The 27,995-nt window shown below is 38.4% G+C and overlaps 1 protein-coding gene and 1 long non-coding RNA gene across 2 annotated transcripts; one reads left to right on the plus strand and one right to left on the minus strand.

Moving 5' to 3' along the window:
* Positions 1-4,920: 4,920 nt before the first annotated feature.
* On the minus strand, positions 4,921-15,787 carry KCNV1 (potassium voltage-gated channel modifier subfamily V member 1). Its single transcript, XM_008509119.2, has 4 exons — positions 15,590-15,787; positions 13,928-15,184; positions 12,604-13,133; positions 4,921-9,289 (listed from the first exon to the last, which is right to left on the minus strand). The coding sequence occupies exons 2-4, from the start codon at positions 14,392-14,394 to the stop codon at positions 8,778-8,780; spliced, it is 1,509 nt and encodes a 502-aa protein (XP_008507341.1). The 5' UTR covers positions 14,395-15,184; positions 15,590-15,787; the 3' UTR covers positions 4,921-8,777.
* On the plus strand, positions 14,217-18,490 carry LOC139085103 (uncharacterized). Its single transcript, XR_011543149.1, has 3 exons — positions 14,217-14,354; positions 15,174-16,025; positions 17,566-18,490. It is a non-coding gene; the product is annotated as an uncharacterized lncRNA (long non-coding RNA).
* The last annotated feature ends 9,505 nt before the right edge of the window (positions 18,491-27,995 follow it).

Genomic DNA, 27,995 nt, shown 5'->3' on the forward strand with positions numbered 1-27,995 from the left:
CACATTATTGTTTTTTAATATGATAATGTAATCCATTTTATGGGTAATTTGTGTCCATTCAGTTAAAATATTACTATTAACATCAACTAAGAGACTGTCATACCACTGATAATCTTTCAAAAATTACATAGAAAGTTTGTAAGAAAACCTCCTTGGAACAGATGATTTTGCCAATAGCAGGCAAAATGTGCTTGTCCTGGCTCACAACTGACTGTAAATTATGTTGACATAAAATTGGCTTGTGAAATCTTAACTAATAGACACAATCATATACCACAAAATCAAGAAATAAGATAAGTAGTCCTTTAGCCCACGCATGCTTCCAGCACATTCCCTCTGCGTCCCTCTCCTGATGCTCTCACAATTGAATGCAGAGTTTCTTTGCAATTTCTTGCTAAGGACTTGTGAGATGTGCTTCAATATGGTATATGCTATGCTATGCTATCTTCTCATATTCCATCCTGTCCCATTTCATTCTACTCTACTTCTTCATTTCATTGTATTCCATCCACTCCATTAAAAATAATGGTCACAACTCAATTTATTTCATCATCCTTCAATGGTTTTTGACCTGTGGTTTTAAAAAAAACACGCTTTGTATGTTAAAATAATTCAAATTGTTTCCAAATCTGGGAGTTAAGAGCCCTGTGATTACTTCTAGTAGAGATCTTAAAATGGCAACACAGAAGAACACTACACAGGTATCAAAAATGGTTCCAATATTAGTTTTATAAAAACTACTTTTATTTGACTTCAAGATGTATGTGTTTTATAACTCATTCTTTGATCCATAAATCGACCAGTCTGAAATTTGAAAGAAGGTGGTAAGAGGCTGTTATTATACTGTCCTTGCCAATTCTGATATGAATTGGACAAAATGACCCATGATACTATTTTGTTTCTAGATCATAAATTATTCTGCTCATGTAGGTACCAGTTAACTACCTCCTCTCTCTGCATATATACAATGTTCTTGAAAGGGTGTCAGATGAAATTAAATAAAAACCTCTTGCTCTGTCCTCTGCAAAACAATTCTAGAAAATACATCTCAGCAATGGGTGAGAAAGATGATTTTGCTAATTGAATTACCCAATATGTCTTCTGAAATTTCTGCTAAAATAAACAAGATCTGTTTACAAGATAATATGATGAATGCCAAGTGGAGAGATAGGATCTATTTGTCCATGAGTTGAGGCTTTTGGAATCAAACAAATTGGTTTCTTTGAGTTATTTTGTAAGTATATTTTATTAGTCTGTGTGGAAAATAGTATATACAGAATATTAAATAAAAAGAGAGAGTAAAAGAATGTTAAGTTAGAGAATTTTTCAAATGTCCATTGATAGTATGTTTCTTAAGATTATTATTATAAAGTTAAATAGTCTATTTTTGAAGTTAAAAAAGAAATTCCACTGTTATACATAGAGATTTTTGCAGGCAGTAGTAATTTTCCTTTGTTTGAAATCTTAGAGATAATTAGCTCATGTGAGGAAAGAAGCTACGAGTATAGTCAAAGGTAGAAGAAAGGTTTTTATTTTTACATTTTCAGTCACTTATTCTTTTTTCTTTCTTTTCCTGCTGGCCTCTGGTCAAGGTGATACTATGTATGTGAAGGTATTTTTTTAACTTCAGTAGCAAGGTCTGTTGAAATGGATTTCCTACAAAGTATAGTTTCCCTAGCAACTGTAACTGTCTTTTATTTTCACGTGAACCATTTAGAATTAGCTGACAATAATAATTATAGACTAAGATAAAACATTTGCTGTAGAGCAAAGACATGTATAAAGACATGGTTTCGAGAAAATTGTCTTGGTTTAGAGAAACTGAAATTGCTTTTTAAAGATTTCATTTTCTTACTTAGAGGATTGAAATTCTATCTACATATCCGGCGTGAAGTGTTGAGGTGATTATTGATGTATGTCAAGGAACATTTTCCCTCCCATAATTTCAAAATCACATTTGTTACCCTTTTTGTTACCATTGTTACCACGTTTGTTACCATTTTTATTTCTGTGTGCGTACGCATACACGCCCGTGTGCTAAACTTGTCAAAACTTCGTTCAATTACCGTTTCTTTGGAAATAATTTGGGTATTGAACAATAGAATAATGTAGAAAATACACACATTACCATTATCTTCTTTAACTTATGAAGCTTTTTAGACCATAGACCTTCTAAAGAAGGCAAAGGTTTCGTATAATTGGAAGAAATGTAGCTCAACTTAGAACGTGAAGCGGAAATCGAGAAGTCAAGTTATTTTCCCTGTTATTTCAGATTTAGTTGCATCGTGTTGTTGAAAGCTAAATGTATTTAGCTACCTCAGTGACTTTACATAAGTTAATATGTAAACATGAAAGTGTTTTTCAGAATCATTGGACTATTAATAGTGTCCGTTAAAACAGAAGCATACTGAATGTGAGATTACCAGTTCAGAAATGAATAAAATGGGATTTAAATTGTTTTGAAATATCCCCCTGGAATATCATTTCATTAATGCTCTTTTTTGCTGTTGTTCAAGAGTAAAATTTTGTGGCATGGCAATGACAATTCTGTGCAGCATAACTAATTATGGTGCACTTCAGTACACAATAATGTTAAAAGAGTTTTCTAGGATATAAATTTTTTTCTGTTGTTAATATAAGCAGACTAGAATTTTCTGTATAATTCTTTTGGGATGCTGGGGTAATGTGCTGTAATGGGGGTGCTGTGGACAATGGAGGAGGGAGAGGATGACTACTAGCTCCTATTTCAAGACCAATTGGAACAACGAATGCTCTAGTTCATCCACCAACTTTCTTTTCTAAGTTGCTCCTCAGAAAGAGAGGACCTTGGGATCCACGGAGGGGCTACTTCTGAACATGCATGCCGAAGCAGATCCATGCAGTTCCAAGGCTTGACTGTGGTTGCCATGAAAATGCACTGCTCGGATCTCCTCCTGAAGGAAGCATGATTGACTGACAGCACAAGCTGGTGCCCTCTGAGGTATTAATGCAGTCCCATTTCTAAAAGAGGTGAGACTCTTTAATGGGCTACATTTGCTCAGGACTATCCATCAACCTGGATGAAATTTTCTTAGAACTGGGCTGCTATCAGAGATCCTCTTTACCCAATCCTCCTCTCTCCCTCTTCTTCACAGGTGTCAGATCCGCACCATGGTCTGAAGGTTCTTCCCACCTTCTCTAGATTGCTCCTCTTTATCCCTCACAGGCCTTTTCTCCCCCGACTAAATTTCTTGCACATCATAGATATTATGATAATCAACTGTCTTGCCATTTGCTTCTCAGAGGGCTTGAACTAATATGGAGTTTGGGGGAAATATCAATAATTTAGTATTGGATGCGCTAATCATGAGATATTTATTGGACATCCAGGTGTAGATATTGAATACGTAGTTATGTACACAAATCTGATGATGTAGGAAGAGAGAGGGGAGATAGGAATTTGGGACTTGACCAAGCGTCAGTGGTATTTAAGCCATGGAACAGGATGAGTTTACCAAGGGAGCAATGTAAATAGAGAGATGAGAACTCAGGATTAAGTCCTGATTGACCACCTCAAACAGAAAAGATGACTGAACAATGGGATGGAGGGAGTCAAGAAAGTGGGCTAGAAGTCAAGTGAAGAAAGTATTTCAAGGAAGTCTATAATTAACCTTGTGGTTAATTATGGATCAAGCAATATGAAGTCTGAGAATTGACAGTTGGATTTAGCAATGACGGGGTAATTACTGACCTGCAGAAGAAAAGTTTTCGAGGAGATGTAGGCGTGAGAGACTGACTTGAGTGGATTTTTAGAGAAGAATAGGAGAAAAAAAGTGAATATAGAAATGGAGAGAGTAAGTATAGAAAATGCTGTCAAGGAGTTTTGCCATAAAGGAGAACAGGGAATGGGGTGTTTCTTAGAGGACAGAGTAGATTCAAAGAGTTTTTTGTTTGTTTGCTTGCTTTTGTTTTTGTTTTTGTTTTTAAGATTGGAAAAATTAAATCATGTTTTTGTGCTGAATGGAATGATCCAGTAGGGAAGGGAAAAGGTGATAGTACAGTGGGGAGAGGAGAGAGACTTTCTGAAGCAATGTCCTAGAGTTGGAGAGAAGGGATAGTGTGGATAGTTCAACCCTTGTAATAGGAGGAAAGGCAGAATGAATAGGAACAGATGGAGGTAGGCGGATAAATGTGGGTGCCGGCCCTTGGAATATCTCTTCTGATTCTATTTTCTGAGTGAAAGTGGAATCAAAGGAGGTGTTAGAGGTTTATATTTATCTAGAGAGAGGGAATAAATTCAGGAGTGCAGAATGATTGCTTAGCAGCCGTACGTCCCATTTGGGCTGGTAGGCATAAATGTAAAACGAGAGCAGTTAGCATACATTGTTTTTTTCTGTAATCATGACCAGCTCTCCAGGGGCAGGCACAAGTAGGCACTGGATTGGATTTAATTAATTGGGTTTTACCAGTTGAATACCAGGAAGGAAGAGAGAGGCAATGGAGTTGAGGGGGTAAGCAAGGGAGTGATTTTAATATAAGGTGAGTGAAGACATGAAGACAGTGAGTACCCAGGTTATCCCACTACCTCTAAAGATGTACTATGTAAGCACTTTCCAGTGGACTATATCAGGAAAGCTTTCTCTTTGTGACATTTTTCTTCCATATATCAATATGGCTTGGCGAGACATTTGGGAGTGGGGGCGCTTTGCAAAGGAAAATCACCCAGGGAAGCATTAGAGCACATCATTTGCCAAACAATATCTTCTTGGACCTGAACTGAAGGACTGATAAGACAGAAATATTCAAGGCTAATATTTCAAAAGAGTAGGCTTTTCATGTTAACAAAATGTATCACTGGAAATGTTTGTCAAAGCAGTACGCTTACCCAATGATAATGTTTTGCTCAGATAACTTGGGCAAACATATATATTTTCTGCAAGAGCTAGTCAAAAGATTTTAATGAGAGTAAGAATTCCACAAGGAAACACAGCTCTGAGATTTCTACCTCAGTTAATTTCTTTGTGCATTGAATACATTATATTTAATATTAATTTGTATTAAAAGGATGCAACAACTCCTTGTATACATAGAAAACAAACAGTAAAACATGATCATGATACCACTTTTACCAGAGATATCTAAGTAATTTCTTAAAGTTGCTCTTCCAGATACTCAAGCATTACTTCTGGGCGCTCTGTGTACTCAAATGTTTTTAATTCGTGTTCTCTAAATAGCTTAAAGCTGATAATTCCATTATTTATATTTCCAAATAAATTAAACAGTTTTATAGCAAGAATTCTTAGATTTGTGAAAAATGTCAAATATTTTTTAAATGATGGGATATAAAATTAACAGAGTTCCTGCCTTTATTTGTTACTTAAATTTGTTTTGCCTATATGTACATTTGTTGATTAAGTACCCTGATATTTCACATAACAGCAAAGTTGACTAAACAGCGGAATTGAAAAACTTCTTTTGAAATGTCCACATCTCAACAAAATTTATACACAACACACCACATTTGTGAAGAACATGTTTAGAATCTTCTGTGGTAGGAAAAATAAAAATATATATGTAACACACATAGCTTTTTTCATTTTCCAACTATTAATTACTCTAAAGTTAATGTTTTCCTTATCTGGTATAATGACCGTAAGGCTTGACAACAACTGTTCCTTAAAAGCACCATTCCACCTCTGAGAATAAGCTGATATTTTTCTTAAGGCATATTAAACCTCTCTATCCACAACAAATTAGCTTGCCTGCCGAGGAAGTGAATCCCTTACACAGGTTGTGTGAGAATAGTGAAATCTATAATTTGACTTTTCGGAGTATCATTTTTCAGAGTCCAGCAGATTGGGATTTATTTCTGGCTCTGTCACCTGTGTTTGGGCTGCGTGAATTCAGCCAAACTTCCTCTTGCTAGCCGGCTCTGGTGGCTAGTCTGGGAACCGCATCACCCGTCTGTCCATTGTCTTACCGTGGTGGCCATATGTTGCTGTGATGCTGAAAGTTACGCCTCCAGTATTTCAAATACCAGCAGGGTAACCCATGATGGAGAGGTTTCAGTAGAGCTTCTAGAATAAGACAAACTAGTAAGAAGGACCTGGACACCCCCTTCTCAAAAAAGTGGTGACGAAAACCTTATGAGTAGCAGCAGAGCACTGTCTGACAGAGCGCCAGAAAGTGAGAGGATGGCAGAAGAGAATGGGGCAGGGTTCTGGAGTCTGCTGTATTTACATAGGGTTGCTGGGTGTCAGAATGGACTCAATAGCACTAACAACAAAAACCTCATCTTTTTATGCTTCAGTTTTGTCATCTGTGCTTCCCTCACACCCTCAAATAGAATGTTAAATACAAGAGATTAGGACTTAGTCTGGTTTAACAAAGAATCTCTAATGCCCAGCACACGGATGGATCCTGAATAAATATTTGTGGAATGAATAAATATATAAACTATATACTTAGAAGAATATAGGAATAGTAATTGTATAATAGGGATATTTTGAGGATAAAGTGACATAATACATGATGAATACAGAGCACAGTGCTGGATCAGAATACCCATTCTTATTGGAGAGAGTTCTAGAAAGTTAGGGTAAATTTGCCTCCTGTGTCTAACTCTATTTCCCCTTTGGACTGTGGAGAGATTTATACTAGAACTAGTGGCTCTATGCCATGCTCTAGAACCTGTGAACTGTGTAAGAGGGAAAATATTTATTATATTTCTACTTATATCTCCTAAATCTTTCACAATATTTGGGAGAAGTGGAAGCAAGCCATATGGATTAAAGTACTTTAGCATAGAATCTAAAACTCATGCCATCAATGAAAATGTTTTTAGAGCTTAAACATGCATACCAGAAAACTGGAGGTAGCAAAAATAATATTTCATTAATTTTAGGAAGCATATTCAAAATTTTTACATGTTCAAAATCTAGATGCATTTTGCAATCAATAGCATCTTACAATCGATAGCCTGCTCTCTCCTCTTCCTTTCTTTCGGAACTCCTTCCTTCCTTACTACCATCCTTCCTTCCTTTGTTTCTTTCTCTCTTGTTCATGATCTAATAGGGTGTCTTAGATGCTGGCCTTGTGACCGAGCGATTAAGTTTGAGAGCTTTGCCTTGGTGGCCCAGGGTTTTGCAGGTTCCGATCCTGGGTGCAGACATGGCAACACTCATCAGGCAACGCTGAGGCGGTGCCCCACATGCCACAACCAGAAGGACCTACAACTAGAATATACAACTATGTACTGGGGGGCTTCGGGGAGAAGAAGAAGAAGGAGAAGAAACAAGAGAAGATTGTCAATAGATGTTAGCTCAGGTGCCAGCTTTTTTAAAAAAAGAAATTTCCTTCAAAAGAAACAAAAATAGGGTATCTTAAATAGGATTGATGAAATATGGTCTAACCATATATTAAAGCAGTGTTTCTCAATGTTTCTTTCTTATCATGACCCAACCCTGGTAAGGAGCCTCTTAGGCATTTTTTCTAATTTCCCACCCCATGAAATTCTAATACCATAGATAAACTCTATAACTGTTTATGTGTTGCATATATATATGCGTTTTATGAATAAAAAGAGTGAGATATTTTTGCCCTCCAAGAACCAATTTTCATTCTATTGGGGCACTATGACCCCAAGAGATACTCCATATTATTCTTAGTTTTAAAAATCACAGTTACTAGAATTTGGGGAATCATAAACTAATTCTTAGGTTTAGAACTCTTGGCTTTAATTATGTAACAGAATGTCTAGGAATTTTATTATCATGAACTACTGTCAAAATGCTGTCCAAATGCGTGCAAACTTTGAACATTTGCTATTTACCCCAACAATCAGAGAGCTATCCATAATATTTTTTGTTGACAAATAAAAGATCTTCAAGTTCATCCAGTGATATCATTCAACATATCATTTTATGAAATAAGACTATTTAATAATTTCAGTGCATAAATTTTGGATGTTCACTACCTCCCATTTACATATTCATGATTTTAAAGACATAACTTGAACACTATATCAATAATGAGATTTTTTAAGACCATCTAATTTCCATGGAGTACTCAGAGGTATCAGCTTTGTACTCCACATATTGCCCTCAGTGGGGAGGATGAAGATGGATAATTCTCGAAGTCTTTGTGCATTACTCTTCTATCGCAGTCTAAGCACTTTCAGGATCCCACCTCCAAGAGTAATGAGGGAATACAGAGCTCAGTCCATCTGTAGCCAGCAGTATGCACCAGAGGGAAGAAAGGGACACCATCTATGACCATCAAATCAGGATTTTCTCTTGAAAAGCCAATTGTTATATTCATCAGCTCTAACTGATGGAGAAAAGACTGATTTATTTACTTGGAAAATATCTTTAAATTGCAAAGTTGTTCACTGTGTTCTTAAATGTTCACTTATCTTTTCACTGGGCTATGCAGTTTAACTTCCATTTTTTTAAAAATTAGTGCTGCAAAAACCTGTTAACATTAGTGATACATAAAACTTTTAACTTTGTTGGAGGTATTGCAATATTATCTTATATTTGACAATTCAGACATGTGTATATTGGTCTAGTTGTATTGGGTTGTGTTAAATGGCAATTTTTGAGGCTCAGGTGTGTCAAAGCAATGTGTAGTTGTTTTGGGGGATGTGAACTATTCTAGCAGACCAAGCAATGTATCAGCAAAAATTAACACAGGTAGTACTCAAAAGAGACTCCTCAGCAGTATACAGACATCCATATCAAGGCTTTATCAATTGAGTTACTTTTACACAAGCTTTTGTAAATAAAATCAAAGTGAATTCAAAACCAGAAATCATCTCCTCCACTGCTCCTAGTACTTGCTCTTTCTCTGCCTTTTAATCGAAGCATCTCCATGATACTCCGGGCATAGACATCTCTCAAGTTAACGCTGATATATGAGTCAGTGGCTATATTCTTGGTAAGCTTCTTCAGAGCTTCACGCTGTCTAACAGCTGCTTCCTTGAGCTTTAAGGTGAAGTAGCAAGCAGAGAAGCGGTCGTTAATAATAGCAATAGGCAAGGCCAAGACAAGGATTCCCGATAATATACACATGAAGGCCACGATTTTGCCTGTGGTGGTGTCTGGTCTAATGTCCCCATATCCCACGGTAGTCATGGATGTTGTGGCCCACCACCATGCACAAGGGACACTTGTGAAGGTTGTGTCAGGAATGCTTTGCTCTGCAAAGTACTCCACAGTAGAAAATATAGAAATTCCCACAGACAGAAACAGAAGCAGTAGGCCAACTTCTTCATAACACTGAGTGATCGTCATCCCAAGTGAGCGTAATCCTGCAACAGAACAACCGCTGTCAGTCATTGGCACCCTTCCACTCCTCCTCCCTCCTTCCCTCTCTTCCCCTCTTCTATCCCTGCTATCCACCGAGAAACACGCATTTCACATCTAATATGTCTCCAGCTTTGGGCAATGTTCTGGGGATACATGGATGATAATTCATAATCTTTGTCCTCAGGAAGCTCATAGTCTAGTTGATGGGGCCAGATTGAGGAGGATAGAAAGAAATATAATTAGATTCATTCATTCACTTATGTATTTATTAAATACCACTACTTATTAAAAGAAATGGTGAGGGATGAGACTAAAAAGCAGACAGGAGATGTATGATAGGAATTTATACTTTAGTCTACACCATGAGAGGCCTTGGCAGCATTGCATGTGGAGGACTCACTTGGTCAGACCTGCATTTCAATGCATTCCTTCGGCACACTTTTCTAATGCCAGTTTTATGCTGTCTCCTTATATTTTATGTGTCTGTTTTTCTCGCCATTCCGTAAAGTTTAATACAATCAGGATATCATTATCTGAAAGCCAGAGGCAGTAAAGGATGTACACCATGAGAATGAAGTGACGCAGTGGAAACAAGCTAGGCATGAGTGACAATACTGACATGAGACTATCATATGCACATTCAGAGGACATTCTTAGAGGTTTACCAGGAGGGGTTCCTGACCTCCTATGACACCCATTGGAATGCTGATCCTTAATACCAAAGCCGTAGGGAAATATCTCCCTTGAGTACAAGAATTTCTGCTTTCTTATGAGGAGACAGACCTGAGTACGGAATATTCCTCCACTGCAGAGAGGCATGGGGGACTGGAGCCACTGGGAAACTCACTCGCTATGAGGCATTCGTGGATTTCCCACTTCTGATTCATTGAGCCCCTGAGGGACAGACTCAGGAGAGTCCAATCCCTTCTCTGAAAAGACTAAGGCCTCAGGAGAGTAAGATGAGCCTGTAATGGGTCTATGATTTGAATAAGGCATCTTCCTGAACAGTGGGGAGATATTGCTAAAAGTGTACCTACATTTTAAAGTCACATCAACCTGATGTCATAATGATATTGTCACCGAAATCCAAAGCAGTACCTCTTCGAATCATTTTAAAATTTTTATTCACTCAGTCGAGACTATCTGAACTACATTAAAACACTATTTGTGCTCTCATTATTTTGAATTTTGTTCTTAAAATGTTGAGATTATCTTTAATTATTTACCAGCTATTTTTAAAGATGAATGAACATTAACTTTGATGTTTAACTTCAAAAGAAAAGTTTTTAGAATAGCTTTAGAATACCCATTAGAAAACTGGCCTGATGTTTCTGTAGTGAATTGCATTTCTGAAATAAATTGACAGCATATGAGGAAAAGCATAGTGCTTGGGGAGACTGTTCTTATTTCAAGATGAAATGTTCTAAACAATTTTGTAAAGAAACACAAAGTGGTCTGAATTTCTGCATGTTACATCTATTAACGCAGATAATCCTCAGAAACCAAGGTGAGATAGATATCATAATTATTATGCCATTTTACAGATGACGAGACTGAGCACAGAGAGGCAGTATATCTACTACAAAGCTACAGAGCCAGGATTTAAATCTAGGCAGTCTGGACCCCCATTGTCCTCCCAAGGAGCTGCCATTTTATAATAACTCTCAATTTATATTTATAGTTAATACATGGGTAATCTGACATCTATGTCCATATTTTGCTAAATGTAATGCTTAAGATAAAATTGTCAAATATTTATTCAAGTGTTCATGTCTTTTCAATAAATTAAGGCTTTATTAAAACTTTATATTGCTTTAGAAGTGAAAAAACCTTTGAAGAGGTGACATTGTGGAAATTACTATTATTTTCTTTTTCTTTCTTTTGGGAAAAAAATGTAGTCTTTACTGGGTGTTTTTAAATTGAATCCTGTGAAGACTTTATAAATACTAGAAGAAAGCATCCTATTATGTTTGTCAGAAAACAAAGAGTGGTACTTTGAAAAGTTGTTGGAAACCCCATTATCAAATCCTGGTATGTGAGACTAGCTAGGAAGATACGCTACCAAAATTATATTAGGATAAGTCCTAATTACCTCAGAGATGCAGGAAAAAAATCCATATGAGGTTAACTACCGAGGACAACTACCATCACCTTCTTTAAGGTGACCAGTCAGGAACATATCTCAGGAAATAAGGTAGTTAAAAAACTGTTAGCCAAATTATTTGTATTCCGATGTATTGCATTAATATGCATTGTATTAATATGGCAGTGTTTCTCCAAGTGTAGGACCACCTATTTCAAAGTCACTTGTGAGCTTGTTAAAATGTATGCTCCTGGATCCAACCCCAAATACTAAAATCTAACTCTCTATGGATCAGGGCTCATAATTTGCATTTTAACAAGCTTTTCAAGGGATTCTTATTTTCATTATAGTCAAACATAAGGTAACACAATGTACTCCAGAAAACCCAACGGCTGCAGGGCCAGCCACTGAGAATCACTGCCCTTGGGATGCAAGGATCATTTTTAGTGGATTTATGTGATTTCCCCTGACTTTGACTATGATTTTCATGTACAATTGGGTTCGTGTGTTGTGTGGAGATTTTTCTAGGGAGAATGTTCATTAGATTTTCAAGGTTTTATGATACACACAAAAAGCAAATTAATTCCTGTCACCATCTCTCTCTCATGCATCCCAGATTAGGGACAAGAAAATTCTCAGATACTAGATGAAACATTTAATTAGTGTCTTCTGCTTTCTTTCAAAGCAGATATTTCCATTGCTCCTTCAAAAATTATGGAAAGGCCACCGGTGCCTGGTCATCTCTCTTTGCAAAGCCAGAGAAGTCTATGGAGGACTGACTTTTTCTTCTGCCAGGAAACATGTGTGGTAAGCACTTCCTTGGACACAGAAGAGAAACTGACTTACGTCCCTATATATTATATATAATTTATGTGTATATTTTTATGTGCTGTTTATGCATATTTTATCTAGAACTTTCTAGAAGCAGAGTTTCTTTAATTTTTGTACATCTTCTGAGCCCTAGGTCAAGGTAAACTGAGGTTAACAAATGGTCAAATTGTTTCTCAAATGTCTTAGGGAAGGAAAATGTGTGAGACACATCTTATTCTCTATACCTGTGATAACAACTTCAAGGTTTGGCTTTCCAATACCTGTTTGGAAATCATGGTTGGATAAAGTACGGGAGTTACTAATTTTGAAAATCAGTTCAGAGAGTGCTTCCCTTCAACCGTGGTCAAAGCACTAATGTTACAAACAACGGCAAATTAAAAAGAATCAATGAAATCTGAATACCTGTGGAATGCCTGCCCAGCTTTAGCATGCGCAGAGCCCTGAGCAGCCTCAAAACCTGGACGATGCGCCCCACGTTTTCCAGCTCCTGTGTGGTCTGGCTCCCACTCAGGCTCTCTACCAGAAGAGTGATGTAGAAGGGCAAGATGGCAAGGAGGTCTATGATGTTTGGCACCTTTCTCAGGAAGCGGCACCTGTCCCGCACGCATAGGAAGCGCAGGACAAACTCCCCGGTGAACCAGCTAATGCACACGTACTCCAGGATTTCCAGCAGCTGCAGGTCCAGCCAACTTAACTCGGCTGACATCAGGGCCATGTTGACGATGGACACTACCACGAAGATGATGGAGATGACTCCAAAGATTCGGGCAGCTGTGGAAGACCCAGGTTTCTCCAGGATGTTCCAGAGCTTCTGGCGGACAGTGGGACAAGGTCCTTGTGAGAAGTCCTGTTCACTCTCATGTTGACTTTCCTGGTCTTCTGTGTCCTTCTTAAAGTCTAAAGTTTCACTCAGCTCCTTTCTTCTGAAGTATCTTTTAGAGAAGACAACTTGGTGATTAGTTTAACTTTTTTAAAATGCAGAAGTAAAACGAGAATTAAACTTGGCAGTGAGGTCATGCCTTTTATTTCAGTAAAATGCAGAAAATGTCCATTCCTATTTTACCCGGATTATCTCCTGCTTATTTTTAAAATGACACTTTCTCGGTAGCAATTTATAAAAAAGAATTTATGTATAGCAAAGTAACTTCAGATTAATGCATTTTATTACCCATTTTCTTCTAACAAGAACAGAAGTTGGCCATATGGAACTCTTTTGCGTGTAATGGAAAGGTGTTCATGAAGAAATGGTAGTAATAGCAAGAAAATAGCAAAATCATCATCAAAGTCCCACCATCACTCACAGTGAAGGAACCAACTTTCTATCTTCTGTATTTAAAGCAGTTCTCTGTCCAGGTTTTTCAAGTTAGTGTCCTAGGTTTGATAAATGATAATGCTCCATACTGAAACCTACATCCCTGTACATGCATCTTTTGGAACATAGCTTTTCTGACTCATTTATTCAGTCACCAAATATTTATTACAGGCCTGACCTCCCTTGCCTTATAAATGAATTGGCATACATTCGCTCGAAGGAGTTCCAATCTAAAAGTTGGCTTTGATGCTTTCCAGCCGCCCTCTTCCCCAGCGCCCCCGCTTCCAGCTCAGGAGAGGCCACAGGCATTCTAGGCCTGGGTTGAGCGAGGCTTGGGGAAAGCCTGTGCCGCCCTTTCTCCACTGTAGCACCGCACCCGCCTCCCCGCCCAGCCGCTGCGCGCCTCGAGGGTACCTGTCCCTGCAGCAGGAGTCGATGCTGAGCTCATCGATGCCCCAGTACTGGATCTCCTGCAGGAAGGAGAGCGCACACAGCTGCTCCATGACATGCAGGCGGCCGGTGCGGTAGTAGTGCAGGACGTAGCGGAACGCTTGAGAGCTGCGGTCGAAGAAGTACTCGTTGTCCACGGGATTGGCGTCGTCGCAGAACTCCAAGGGGCTGGGCACGGCGGCTAGAGCCCCGCGGCGCCGGCACGAGGCCACCACCACGGCCAGCTTGCCAAGGCGCGTGTGCGGGAAGCAAGACAGCGCCTGCTGCGAGAGCACAAAGCGGCTGCCGCCCACGTTGACCGTGAAGCAGTCCCCGAGCGCCAGGGGCTCCCCTTCGCCCTCGCTGCAGAAGACGCTGGATTCCAGCGAGGTCAGGGAGCAGCTGTCCAGCGGTGAGTCGGGCGGAGCCCGGCCGCGGGGAGGTAGCTCCATCCCAGCCGCTGCTGCCTGGGGGTGCCACAAAGTTGGGGGCGCGCCGGAAGCCTCGGTCCCGCGAGGGTGGTGGCACGGCCCCTGGTGGCGGCCGGGATTTCCCGGGCTCCCGAGGGGAGGGAGATGCCTACCACCCGCGCACCCCGACTTTCTCCACCCCTTGTCCTCGTTCCCCCTCTCGCCGCTGTGGAGCTGCGAGCGCGCGGGAGCAGCGCACGGGTGCCTGAGCGCGGAGGCTGGGAGGAGAGCCGGGGTCGCGCCCAGGGAGATGCTCAGGTGTGGTCCAAGCCGAGGACAGCCGCAGGGCACGCTGCCGGTCGCCGTGGACCTTCCCGGACTTACGCACTCCCTCCCAACTTTGTAATTGAGGTCCCCAGCTCGGGAGGTGTAGGCACTGAAAGCCTCCCTACTAGGGGGGTGGAGCGGGTGGGGAGGGGAGGGAGGAGGGAAGCCTAGAGCGGAGGAGGACAAGATGACTCTCAGCCAAAGGCAAGGGGGTTGGCAAGACTCACTCCTGCCCGCAGGAGACCAAAACGAAAAGTTCAGAAAGCAGACGGAAGTGGTAACCGGGCTGAGTCCCTTTCAACTTGAGGATATGTATTCCTCCGTCTTCTTTTATTTAAAAGAGCCTTCACAGGTCTCCCCGGGAGGGTTCGCTGGGGGTGTGAGCACGTGGGGGACGGTGCTCTGGGCGACGGGGCTGCAGCATTTGCTCCCATTCACTCTCATTCTAGTCTGATTGTCACTCACGCTCCATTTTCTTCTCTCTCCTCCCTCAGGTTTTGACCTCCTGGTTGAGAAATAAGGATAATTAATGACGACTTTTAATGGAAATCCCAGGGAGTCACTAAGAACGAGGGGTCACCACTGCCAGCCCCGCCGCGTGTGGGGGCACTGTGTACCCTTCTTAGCCATTTTTGTCGCCGCAAGTTTCCCAGAGAGCAGGTGTGGCAAGCGCGGTCCCTGTCACATAGCGGAGCTCTCATTTTGGGAAAAGGGAAGGGAAAAAGACAAGGACTAGAACAGGCGTGGGCTGGGGCAGGAGTTTGAATAGCAACCACGGCATGGCAAAGAGATAAGCCAAGCACCCTGCCCAGGTGAGACTAGAAGTGTACCCACAGGGCCCCTTGGAGCCGCGCCCTGGCCAACCTGTTGGACACGAGGCGGGGCTGGGGAGGAGGGCAGGGTGACTCACCTGCGGCTGGGGGCACGTCTGGGCTGCGCTCAGTGGGCGCCGCTGGTTACGTAGCCTTCCTTTGATCCTACTCGTCTACACGTGAGGTCTGGCTTGACAGATCCAGGAGGAAAACTGCTCTGGTCCAAGCTCTTCGCCGGCGCTCGTCGCCTCGCCTCGCCTCATCTCCACCCGCCTCCTGGCTCTGGCCCCCAGGCTGCCGCGGAGAGTGGCCGCCCCCGCCCGCGCCAGCTCCGAGCCGTTCGCGGTTCCCAGCACCAGCTGTGGGGGATGCAGGGAGCGAAGGGAGGTGAGACCGGAGGAGGAAGTGAGGCGCTCCGTGACTCTGAATATTATATTCATCCTGAAGACACTTCAAGGATTCCTGTAGTATTAGATGCCTATTTCCCTGAATCTATGCGCTCACAAATGCTCAAGAACAAAATTTTCCAGTTGCGTAAGTCTGCTAAACTCAGGGTTAGGGCAATTATATTAACTGCTTTGAGTGGTGTGGTTCAAGGTTTTCTCATTTCCGGTAAGCATCTGGGAATCTTGCATTTTTCAAAGGTCTGCAAGAGAGAGTGAACCAGACTCGTTCCCCTTTTTTCCTTGTAAGAGTTTTAGGAAAAATAAAGATTTGAGCAGACACAGAAGGGAGAGCTTTTTCATAGATTGGCTTGAAATGTGACTGGTCAGTTCTGGTTTTGCCAACTGGCTGTGGGACCTCCAACTGTCGTCTACTTCACGGGCCTCATTAACTTCCACAGTAAAATTGCAGGTTTTAATAAAAACACAATACTTGGGACATATTATTTTTGTGTGATTTTTAAGTAAATCAAAATGTGGTTGCTTTTATCTATTTATTTATTTTTGCAAGTTTCTAAAGAGTGACAAGAGTTTAATGATATATTTTCCCTGATCTTTCAACAAACGTTTCTTGAGCATCCACTCCTCTGGGTGCTTTGGATAGATCCATGAAGAAACGGATAAGATCTCTATCCTTGAGGAACTGACATTTTTCCTCTGAGAATAAAAGAGCAACTTCAGTGAATTGTAAAAAACAGAATAGTATTTATAGGTTATGGTTCTTTTAACAGTTATCCATTTGGCTAACTTTTGCCCCTATAAAGAACTCTTCCATACAGAAAATATGGAGGAGTTAAAATTATACTGGTAAATAGTTCATTATTATGTTTAGGCCTTGTGTTATTAATTTTTTTTAAGATAGCAGAGCTTTCCCTTACATAGAGAGAAAAATTCCCCCAACATCTCAATGATAGATTATTTGGGCGTTGAAGAAGGCAAGAGTCCACAATTCTGCTAAGGCTTATTCATACCTTAGTGTGAATAACTTTAATCAAATGGTTAGCAGTAAAGGTCTACCCTAGCTTTACAGATTGTGGTGAGGAAGGAGGAAAACTTTCAGAGGAGAATGACAGCTTTGGGGGACAAAGGAGATCTTGGACAGGTAATCAGAGGTTGATAAAAGGTGACTGGGGCTTGCAGGTCCTCAGCACAGCCACCAGGACCCTGGACTTCAGTTGTGGTTAGTAGTACCCTGTAGAAGTAATTATAACAGTAACCACTGTTTAAGTGTCATGCCCAAACTAAACATCTGAATTCTCACAATGGTCCCATGAGGTAAGTATTGTCATCCTTAGTTACGGATCTCAACTCAGAGGCTCACAGCTACTAACTAACTTTCCAGCTACATGTGAAGGAGTATAAGAAGAGATTGAAACCAGGATCTTTCTGACTCCACATTTCATCTCAACAGCAAGGGGCCCCAAATTTTCAACTGGGCTTCAACTGTAATTAAAACAATTTCCACTAATTAAAACAATCATAGCTAGAAAGATGACGACTAGTTAACTGGGCATATATAAACTCAAGTGACTATTTAAAATATAGAGTCTCTTAGGCAATAAAAATCCCTGGCTTCTTCCCTGTCCCATTCCTTTTAATCAATTGTCTCTCCTCCTTCATTGCTTGCCCAGGTTTGAGTCGGAGAGCCCCATGAAGAGGATATGATAAACAAGAGGGGAAATAAGTCCATTGAAAGAATATCCTTCCTGGTCCATGATCTTCATCTGAAATATACTCTGAAGTATGTCAAGATGTGAAAGGAGGATTGCTGATAAGTAGTTGGGGGTGGTGAGGTCTTGCTTTCGATTTCATTCCTACATAGCATGGGAGGAATGTGATTGTCATGTAGGAGGTAGTACAGTACTGAGATGTGGAAACTCGACAATCTGATGGCTGCGGGTGTGTTTCCCTAGTCATCAGATGTTACATTTGAGTGATTTTCCATTAACAGTCTTGTTATGAAATGCTTGACTGGTATTTGGTTTTATGTATGAAGTCTTCCAAATATCGATTTGGATATTAAATCTCCAAGTATAACTAGAGTTTTAATTCTTCCAATTTTTACACTATTTCTATATTTATTAGTGAACAGCGTGTATTCTTAACAGTCATATTTTTAAATTGGATTAAAAGAAAAACCATAGCATACTTTTAATGTCTGACTCTATTGATGACAACTATGAAAATAAACGTTAAAAGTCATTTGAAGTATATTACAAATTCCTATTACTAAAAATCTGGAACATTTTATGTAGGTTTTTGAAAAAATAATGAAAATGTATTTATATTAATAGTATGTTTTGTTTTTTTGTGATTTACTTAAAGAAAATATTATGATGTTTCTGTGAAATTATTAATTTTCATCTTTTATATGAATGTTTTAAAATGACTACACATATATGATCATAAGTCACTGAAATTTTTGTTAGGAAAATGTACGTTCATTATTAATGTATATCCAAAATACTGCAACTTTACATTTATTTTTAATAGTTATATAGACAGAGGAAATGTACTGAGTGAATAATTTTGAATAAAGACCTTTATAGAATTCAACTTGAGTAACACTACCCTTTCATTTTCAACCCCCTCATTGTAGGCTCATACATTTACACTAATATCTCCTTAACTTTTATCATTCATTAACAATGTGGGTCATATTTCATGTGAGGTGTGCATACCTATCTTTGACTCTGTGTTTGATTTCCTAGGGACTGACAATCAGATGAGCTAATTGTCATGGTGTTTAAAAATACCTTTGTGTACAGACAAAATGACTTTTTCCTCTTTTCCTTCATTGCGTTGAGATATATTTAAAGATAAAGGAAAACTTGACAAATTCTCTCTATTCGTCTTTCATGTGTCTTCTAGGTGCTTGGAATAAATCCTCCCAACTGTATAACAGCCCACTCTAATGCAGAATTTAGCTTAATGTGGGCTTGTTCTGGATTCCTTCCAAGGGGAGGCAATTATCTTTGGAAGTACCCAAGAACTCATTTTTACAGCCTAGTCTGCTATGGGATGGGTTGAGATGGTGATGATGAGGACAATATGATAAGAATAGCCACTACTTTTACTTATTCAACGTCTGCTTTATCTTTTATTAACTGTGTGACGTTAAGTTTCTTAAGCCCTCTAAGTCTGATTTTCCTCATCTGTAAAATGGGGGCAACAGTAGTATTTACCTTATGGTATTGTTTTAAAATTAAGTGAGATAATTCATGTAAATGTTTACTGCAGTATCATTATTCTTGTTGTCACTTTTGTTATTAGTGTAATGTTTCAGGAATGTTTTTCTAATCCCCCCTTACTGAGTACTTACTCTGTGATAGGTACCGTGTTAAAAGCTTATCTCATTTCCTTTATAATTCACATAATCCTGCCAGAAGGGTAATAATATCACTCTTATTTTACAGATGAGATGCTTCTCCAGCATCATACTGGTAGTTGATTATAGATTTGAACACATTTGTTTGACTCAAAGCCTTTGACAGGCATTAATATGAAAATAATGTGAAGAAGGGAAATCACTATTAGAAATGCTCTTCTCCTCTTTAAAAATAATTTTATAAAGAGCAAATTTCTATTCTATGCTTCAAATAATTAAGAGATGACTATACTTCATAGACCATGACCAATACATTGCCTGTGATTTCACATTTTAATAAATTGGATCTTTCTTCTAACCATTGTAAAGGAGATAGTTGATTAGATTGGTCATTCTATGATTATCACTATGCCACTATGATATAGTCACAAAAGACATAGTCGACTTTTTCCTGAGTTACCAAGAAAATGTGTGGAATTAGGCACTTATTGTTCAGTGGATTAACTCCTATAATTACACTGAAATTAAACTTTTATAAACAGGATGTGGAAGTGGTGGAACAAAAGCAGAGAAAGCGCTCTGCCCATCGTGTTCTGTAAGCTAAGAGAACCCAATATTGAATTTGAGAATTCCAACTAAATCCTTTTTACCTAGCTCTATTGAATTCCTTTATGTTGATAGAGAGGTTGAGTCATACAGAACCATTTAAAACTGCATCTCATCGAGTATGTGTGATTTATTAATATTAGAAGTAAAATTGCATTTAGACTTATTCTGTTTAGTGCTTTCTTTCATTATCAAGGAACTCAGTAAAAAAAATGAATTCCATTCCTGTAGTTGGGAGAGAGGTAATCTTTACACTCCATATGTATTATAAGGATTTTTATGTTGCATTTCTTTGATTCTCCTGGAGTCAACTCAAAATTGAAAAGGTTTTAATCAGTAAATATTTATAGAAATATGTTTGCAAGCTTTGGGGGTGGTTATAAGTATATACAGATAGAATATATATTAGATATCATTTATATTATATATATGAATACATACATAACATACTGTGAGAATTAATAAAAGAAACATTGTTAACTAAACTGCAGTCAGAAATGCCTGTAGGAAGAACCCTCACGCCCTATCATACATCATCAACTAGTCCAAACAAGGAGAGGCCTACTCTTGTGTCTTCCACAGGAAGTAAAAATACTTCACTGCTGAAGAAAGATTTTTCTCCTCCCTTGGCAATAGCCCAGCCAATGAGAAACGCTGCAGCTCAGCCAATGAGAAGCTGTTGCCCCTGTGAGCTGTTACTTTCCCCAGACGACTTTCCTTTAGAACAACCCCTCCCTCCTCGTCCTTTTTTTCTATAAAAGCAAGCTCCCCTCCTTCGTTTTCTGGATTTGCCTATGGTTCACCATAGCATGCGCATCCGGAATTGCAATTCTTTTAGCTATTCCTGAATATTTATTTGTTTTGAGGATAAAATAACAGGCAAATTTGCTTTTTAAGTTGAAAATACACGTACATAAGACTAACAATGCAGTAAAGTTTCTGATGAGTACTATGTCAGTGGATCACATCGTTATTATTCCATCCAAGAAAAGTAGTGAACAATCAGAAGCAACATAAGGAAATAGTAGAGATAAACAAGGAGAAAGGCAATTTTTCTTTACAAAATTGTTCTTAGTTATATAGTGTAGTTCCTTTAAATATCACCCTCTTGGTATTTTAAACATGATTTAATTAAAGAGAGATATGAAGTCACTTTTTAGGACACATATGCTGAAATTCATGCCAAAGTATTTTTAACTGGATTATAAACCTGTACAGAATACCTATTATTCTGATCTGTTTGAAAACATTGAACGACATTAATTTAAATAAATTTTTATATCTTAAATCCATTGCACACAAATGGAATAAACCCAATTCTGAGTTCCAAAGCACTGCTTTTTGCCCTTAATTATATGTTGCACTTATACTTTTTTCACTGGCTCAAAAGAATTAAAAAAATGAGTTTTCAGTCAGTACATAATAATTTGGTTGATTTGAAAAAAGTGCCCTGAATCAGTGCATATATCCCAGAGTATATTTTCTCTATGCAGTGTAATTATATTGGTGGAAACTGAATAAAAAAATTTGTCATTTTTTCAACATGAAAAATAGCAGCGAGCCATATGGCTGCTCGTTTACACCATTCTATCAGATTGAAGGCTCCGTTATAGACGTGGCCTCCCAGTTCTCCCACAAACAGATTTCCCGGAAATCTGAACCAAATGGGAATTTAGAGGGAGGTGGAAGCAGAGCAAATTTGTCCTTGGTGTTTTTAAAAAAAAAAATTTCTCTAAGGTCAAATCTATCCATTTTAGTAACTAGGACCGTTTTATTTTCATGGCAGCAGTGAGAAATACCCAGTTCAGCACCGCTTATGGTATTTTACATGAAAATAAGTCTCCACTAAATAACTTATGGAAGAAGAAAAATAAAACAAATGAGGAGTTTCAGAGAACTTTGGAAATCATTAACTTAGTAATAGATTCAGTATTTACAACGACTCTAGGCCACAGATGTTTTACTTTTGATAGCAGAAGCTTATGAAAAATCAAGAACAGAATGTAATCACTGACTATCCGAAAAGTTTTGAGAATAATAAGCAGTTTCATGGATGAATATGTGTTTATATGTGTGTAGATTAAGTATTTTAATTTGAGTTTTTAAAAAATTAAGCCAAAAATATACTAGAATTATTTCCTCATTTGACATTGCTCATAAATAGGGAAATATCACAAATATTTTTCAGCATAAATTACAAAAAAGGCTCTATCTACAGTTAATTTTTGGCTTGTTTTACTTTTATTCTGTTAATAGCATTACCAACTGGCAACAAAGGTCTTTGCGAAATATTTATTGAATGACAATGTAAAGCAAAAGGCAAGTTATGAGGTACTTGAACAGATAGGTGCTTGAATAAACCCACGACGACAAAAGAGCATGTGGCCTCTTTCAATGTTGCGAACATGGGCAGACATTGCCTGCAGTTGGAGCCACGTTTGCTGAAGAAGTGGTGATCTACTTTGACCTTCCATTTGAAAGAGAAAATCTGTCCCTGGGGCAATAAGAGTCACAAAGTGAGTGGGCCTCTCTCCGGTGAATGGTGGAGATCGCTTAAATAAGTACTGGATAAGGGAAGCTATTAAAATATTTGTTTTCAAGCTTCCAGGTTTTTAAATAGGGCTGTGAAAGAAGATGGCTGGCCCTGCTTCAGGGAAGTAGTCTTGGGACCCTTTACACTCTTAAAAATTGTTGAGGACTGCAGCTTTTGCTGATATTGGTTATATCTGTTGATATTTATCATATCAAATATTAAAACAGAAAAATATAAAAGCACTTATTTATTAAATCTCTTAAAAATAACAATAACAAGCCCAATATATGTTAAGAAAACAGCATTTTTTTTTTAAAACCCTTTATTCTCTTTTTTTAAAGATTTTATTTTTCCTTTTTCTTCCCAAAGCCCCCTGGTACATAGTTGTTTATCTTTTGGTTGTGGGCCTTTCTAGTTGTGGCACGTGGGATGCCGCCTCAGCATGGTTTGATGAGTGGTGCCATGTCTGCGCCCAGGGTTCAAACTGGTGAAACCCTGGGCTGCTGAAGCAGAGCGCAAGAACTTAACCACTCGGCCATGGGGCTGGCCCTATAAATGGTTTTTTTTTTTTTATTAATGTTATGATAGATTACAACCTTGTGAGATTTCAGTTGTACATTTTTGTTAGTCATGTTGTGGGTACACCACTTTCCCCTTTGTGCCCTCCCCCCACCCCCCTTTTCCCTGGTAACCACCTATCAGATCTCCTTATCAATATACTAACTTCCACCTATGAGTGGAGTCATATAGAGTTCGTCTTTCTCTGACTGGCTTATTTCACTTAACATAATACCCTCGAGGTCCATCCACGTTGCTGTGAATGGGCCAATTTTGTCTTTTTTTATGGCTGAGTAGTATTCCATTGTGTGTATATACCACATCTTCTTTATCCAATCATCAGTTTCTGGGCATGTAGGTTGGTTCCATGTCTTGGCTATTGTAAATAATGCTGCGATGAACATAGGGGTGCAAGTGAGTCTTGGGATTTCTGATTTCAGGTTCTTAGGATAGATACCCAGTAATGGAATGGCTGGGTCATAGGGTATTTCTATTTTTAACTTTTTGAGAAATCTCCATACTGTTTTCCATAGTGGCTGTACCAGTTTGCATTCCCACCAACAGTGTATGAGGGTTCCTTTTTCTCCACAACCTCTCCGACATTTGTCGCTCTTGTTTTGGATGTTTTTGCCAATCTAATGGGTGTAAGGTGATATCTTAGTGTAGTTTTGATTTGCATTTCCCTGATGATTAGCGATGATGAACATCTTTTCATGTGTCTATTGGCCATATTCATATCTTCTTTTGAGAAATGTCTGTTCATGTCCTCTGCCCATTTTTTGATCGGGTGTTTTGTTTTTTTGTTGTTAAGCAGTGTGAGTTCTTTGTATATCATGGAGATTAACCCTTTGTCGGATAAGTGGCTTGTAAATATTTTTTCCCAATTAGTGAGCTGAAAAAACAGCATATTTTTTGATAAGAAGAATATTTTCCAAAACAACATAATTAGTGAGAATAAGGACATTGTTTTGTAATTTTTCTTATTGCTTTCATATCTGGCTTAGTAGAAGTCAGCCATATTTTCATGTCTGCTTCTGCATTCAAACTGTTGCAATTTAATATTTTTTTCAAAGTTCATGAAGCAATACAATGTCAAACAGATAAGTAGTTGGAAAAAAGATGCACATTTTAATAGCTTTTGCATATTATTTTGTATATTCTTCTGTACAACTCTAGAACTTGACAGGCTAGTTCCAAAGTGGAATCTGAATCTGTATCAGTGAGCTATTCATATTCAGTTATATTAAAATCCGTTGGTCTATCCTATCCTTGGAATGAAGTTTTTAAATTTGTGCATGATTTTGTTATGTCATACATTGTTCATTTGAAAAATGTTGGTTCCTTAGTTATGCAGATCTCTAAAAAGTGACATTTAATTAAACAACATAAAAAGTCCCTTTTGTTAATATCACCACCAATTTCATCAGAAAAGTTTTTAAGTATTAGGAAGTGATCAAACTTGTGGTAGTAGAAATAAGCTTTCCAAAATACTAATTTTCGCTTGGAAGCTCAAATTTTATCATATGCAACAATATTATCAGCTTTCCTTGACAATAACAGGATTCATTCATTCATTTTGAAGAAATTATTCATAAACATCTGAATAACTATAGTTTGTCAGTCATATTTTCAAGTGAAAATGTGATTCATGGAAAAAAGTGGCTAGCTCAGCTTATAACTCAAAATAATCACACAAGTGCTTGTCCTTGAGACAACCGTGCTACTGACATAATCTGCCAAAGAGCTTCAGTACGCTTTCCATTTAGTCAAATAAAACATTAAAAAGATGTATACTCAAGTGATGAGATTTAATAAAGTTAATATTTTAATAAAATGAATAACTTTTGCTATTGTTCATCAAGGACATTGTTAAGTGAAACTGGCTCTTTCCTCTCTTACAAATGTGTGAAGAAGACAATGGCAACTGTTACAGTTTGGAGCCATTGCTCTGAGGTGTGCTAAAAACAAGAACAGTTTTACCCACCATTGCTTTTATACCATTACAGCAAGTGTGGATGCAGTGGAAAATACAAATAGTGTCTTGGTATTACAAAAATAAGTTTTTAAATTGAAGACTCCCATAAAGGTCTTATAAAATCCCAGGAGTATATAGACCACATTTTGAAAATGGTTGTTCTAAAATATATGTATTTTTGACAACTTAAACTCAGGATTTATGTTTACATTGTTCAGGAATTAGAGAAAGTAGAGGACTTTTATATTTTGTTTTGCAGAGTTTAATGAAAAATTTTCCCATACCTAATATTCACTATATAAAGATGAGCACACACATATCCTAGACATAAATTTTATACACACACTCAAACAGAAATAAGATCATACAAATGTATACATATTTTCAGATATGCAGAGAAAATGTCATTAATTTTGGCTCCAACTGATCAGCTGTTTCTTATAAATTCCTTCACACTGGCTATCAGGTAAACATTACTTTTTAGCTCAATGAAGTAAATTTAATGCAATGGAATAATTTAAAATTTTTTTAGGTATAATCTTTTGGGGTAAAAATGTCCAGTCTCTCAGGTTTTTGACATCCTTTAGGCCTTACTCCAGATGGGCAAGATATGGGTCAGGAAGATGAGATTCTGCTGTATAGTTTAGCTCATACCTATCAGATTATCACTGGCTAATAGGAGGGCTTCCTGGACTAATGACTACTGGGGTGCACGTGGATGAGAATGGCTAGAGGCCATTGTTGGGCCATTTACTTCTGGTCTCTAAGTTCCTCCTCATTTTTCTCTTTCCCTTTGCCCTCAGGTTATAGATGGTTAATCAGACCTATCAAGTCTCTGTCTCTGTCTCTACTCAGCAGTACATGGAGCCACTTCTGGTTTATCCATCTCAGGGTTTTTTTTTTAAAGACTGGCACCTGAGCTAACAACTGTTGCCAATCTTCTTTTTCTCTTTTCTTCTTCCCAAAGCCCTCCATTACATAGTTGTATATTTTTAGTTGTAGGTCCTTCTGGTTGTGCTATGTGGGATGCTGCCTCAGCATGGCTTCATGAGTGGTGCCATGTCCTTGCCCAGGATCCGAACCTGTGAAACCCTGGGCCACGGAAGCACACAAACTTAACCGCTCGGCCCTGGGGCAGGCCCTCAGGTTTATCTACTTACAATCTTCTACTGTTACTTCTGCATAATCACCCTGCCCCAAGTTAGAAGTGGCTGGGTATGGGGCGCTTCCTAGAGCTTGAAGCTTTTCTGAAAAAATGAATGTTGAAGTGTTAATGCCCTGGGCTCTCCCACACCTCTTGGAAATTTCTAAATGCCCCTCCTGGACCTGCTGAAGTTTGTCATTAATGTGTGTTTGTGTTTATGGGGGATACAGGATCCCTGAAGCTGATCCACTTGACATTCCTCTCTCTCCCTATTTTTTCTTTATAGTTATTCATGGTTTTCCCCCTATTTCTACATCATTGGTTCTAAACTAGTGTTAATACTTCCTCCTTAAAGAGATATTTGGAAATGTGATCATGGTGGTATGGGATTATTTTCACCTGTCACAATGATTGGAGGATGTTATTGACAATTACTATCTAGGAGCCAGACGTGTTAAATATCCTTTGACTAGGGGCAATAAAGAATTGCCATTCCAACACTCTCATGAGAAACACTGTTCTGGGAGACAAACTCCTCAGATCCGAGGGAAGCAAGCCTCAAAGCGTAGCCGTGGTTGCTGTAACAGAGATGATACTAATTATCTAAGTCTTCCTGTAACTCACCATATGGATGCCTTGGACTGACTATGAAAAATGTCATGGACCAGAAGTACAAAAAATACCATTATCATTATATGAAATATGTACATGCATTAGACTTTTGAATTTGTGATAATTTCTTATACTACAATTTTTTATACTACAAGCATAGGGATGACACATTAAACAGAAGAGCTAAATATATAAATACCTATGCATGTATTTGAAATGTACTGCAAAATAACATTGCTTTCTGTGATAACTGTTGAGATGGTGCAGGTCCTTATGGATGGACTTGACATAACATTATAGAAACAGCCAGTCACGTATGCTTCAAAGAAACCTTGCAAGGTTTCCAGAAGAATACATGAAAAATTGAAATTAGTTTCTATAATACTTTGGTCAACCTTCTCATGGACAGAATATCCTAAATGATCTTGCTAGTTTCCAGAGAATCATTTTGCCTCCAAAATCGAAAGCAAGATTTGCTGTTTCTAGAATGTCTTTGCATTTTTTCCTAAAAAAAAATGCACTTCCCTATACTTCATCAATCTGATTTTTCCTTTATTAACTCAGTTCATCAACTGACTCCTTCCCATGTGAGGAAAAAGTTTTCATGTAGAAAAATCTAAATGGGGTGCAAATAATTAACTAAATGTCCTTTAGATATTTTGGATACTGTTCACTTGAAATATTCCAAACTTTGGTTTTTGTTTAATAAAATACATATTATATGCATAATAGTCATACAAAATCCCTAGAATTCTATTGCCAAACATTGAATTTTGAAATCAGTATTCTCTACAACTTATTCACATAATTTTGATTTTTTAAGTTGATACACAAGTTTAAAATAATTCAGATTAAATAATTTTCATTGGAAGGTGATATATTTGCAAAGGTAGGCCTTCCCTATAACTATCTTACAGCTTCAATTTATTTAATTTTGCCATATATTTTTTCCTCCAGATATATTCATTAGTGGATATATGTTATGCCTAATGAGAGAAACACATTTGAATTGGTTTTTCTTTTGGCAGAGAACATTAAAAGACATGTATGATAGATATTTCTTGAGTTGTGAATTAATTTGGAGTCAGTGGAAGCTTTGGAGATGTTTCCATTTAGGAAGATGACAATGATGTGCGAGTTAGCACACAAGTTACAAAATCCATAACAATATCCAGTACATTGTGTGTACTCTGGGTGTGTTCTCCTCACTCACAGCGTCCCTGAAGTGAATTAGCTGTTTTATTGACACCAATACCATGAGAGTAATTCATATCATCTTTTAGGGTTTTTTCTATTCAATTGATC

Source organism: Equus przewalskii, chromosome 8 (assembly GCF_037783145.1).
Source record: "Equus przewalskii isolate Varuska chromosome 8, EquPr2, whole genome shotgun sequence".
NCBI lineage: Eukaryota > Metazoa > Chordata > Mammalia > Perissodactyla > Equidae > Equus > Equus przewalskii.

What these genes read in the sequence shown, in the direction of transcription:
- KCNV1 (XM_008509119.2), bottom strand. Translation starts at nt 14,394, where the DNA reads ATGGAGCTACCTCCCCGCGGCCGGGCTCCGCCCGACTCACCGCTGGAC. An exon ending in GACTCCTGCTGCAGGGACAG is followed by an intron (nt 13,134 to 13,927) that starts GTACCCTCGAGG and finishes CTTCTCTAAAAG; the next exon opens with ATACTTCAGAAGAAAGGAGC. An exon ending in GCTGGGCAGGCATTCCACAG is followed by an intron (nt 9,290 to 12,603) that starts GTATTCAGATTT and finishes GTTCTGTTGCAG; the next exon opens with GATTACGCTCACTTGGGATG.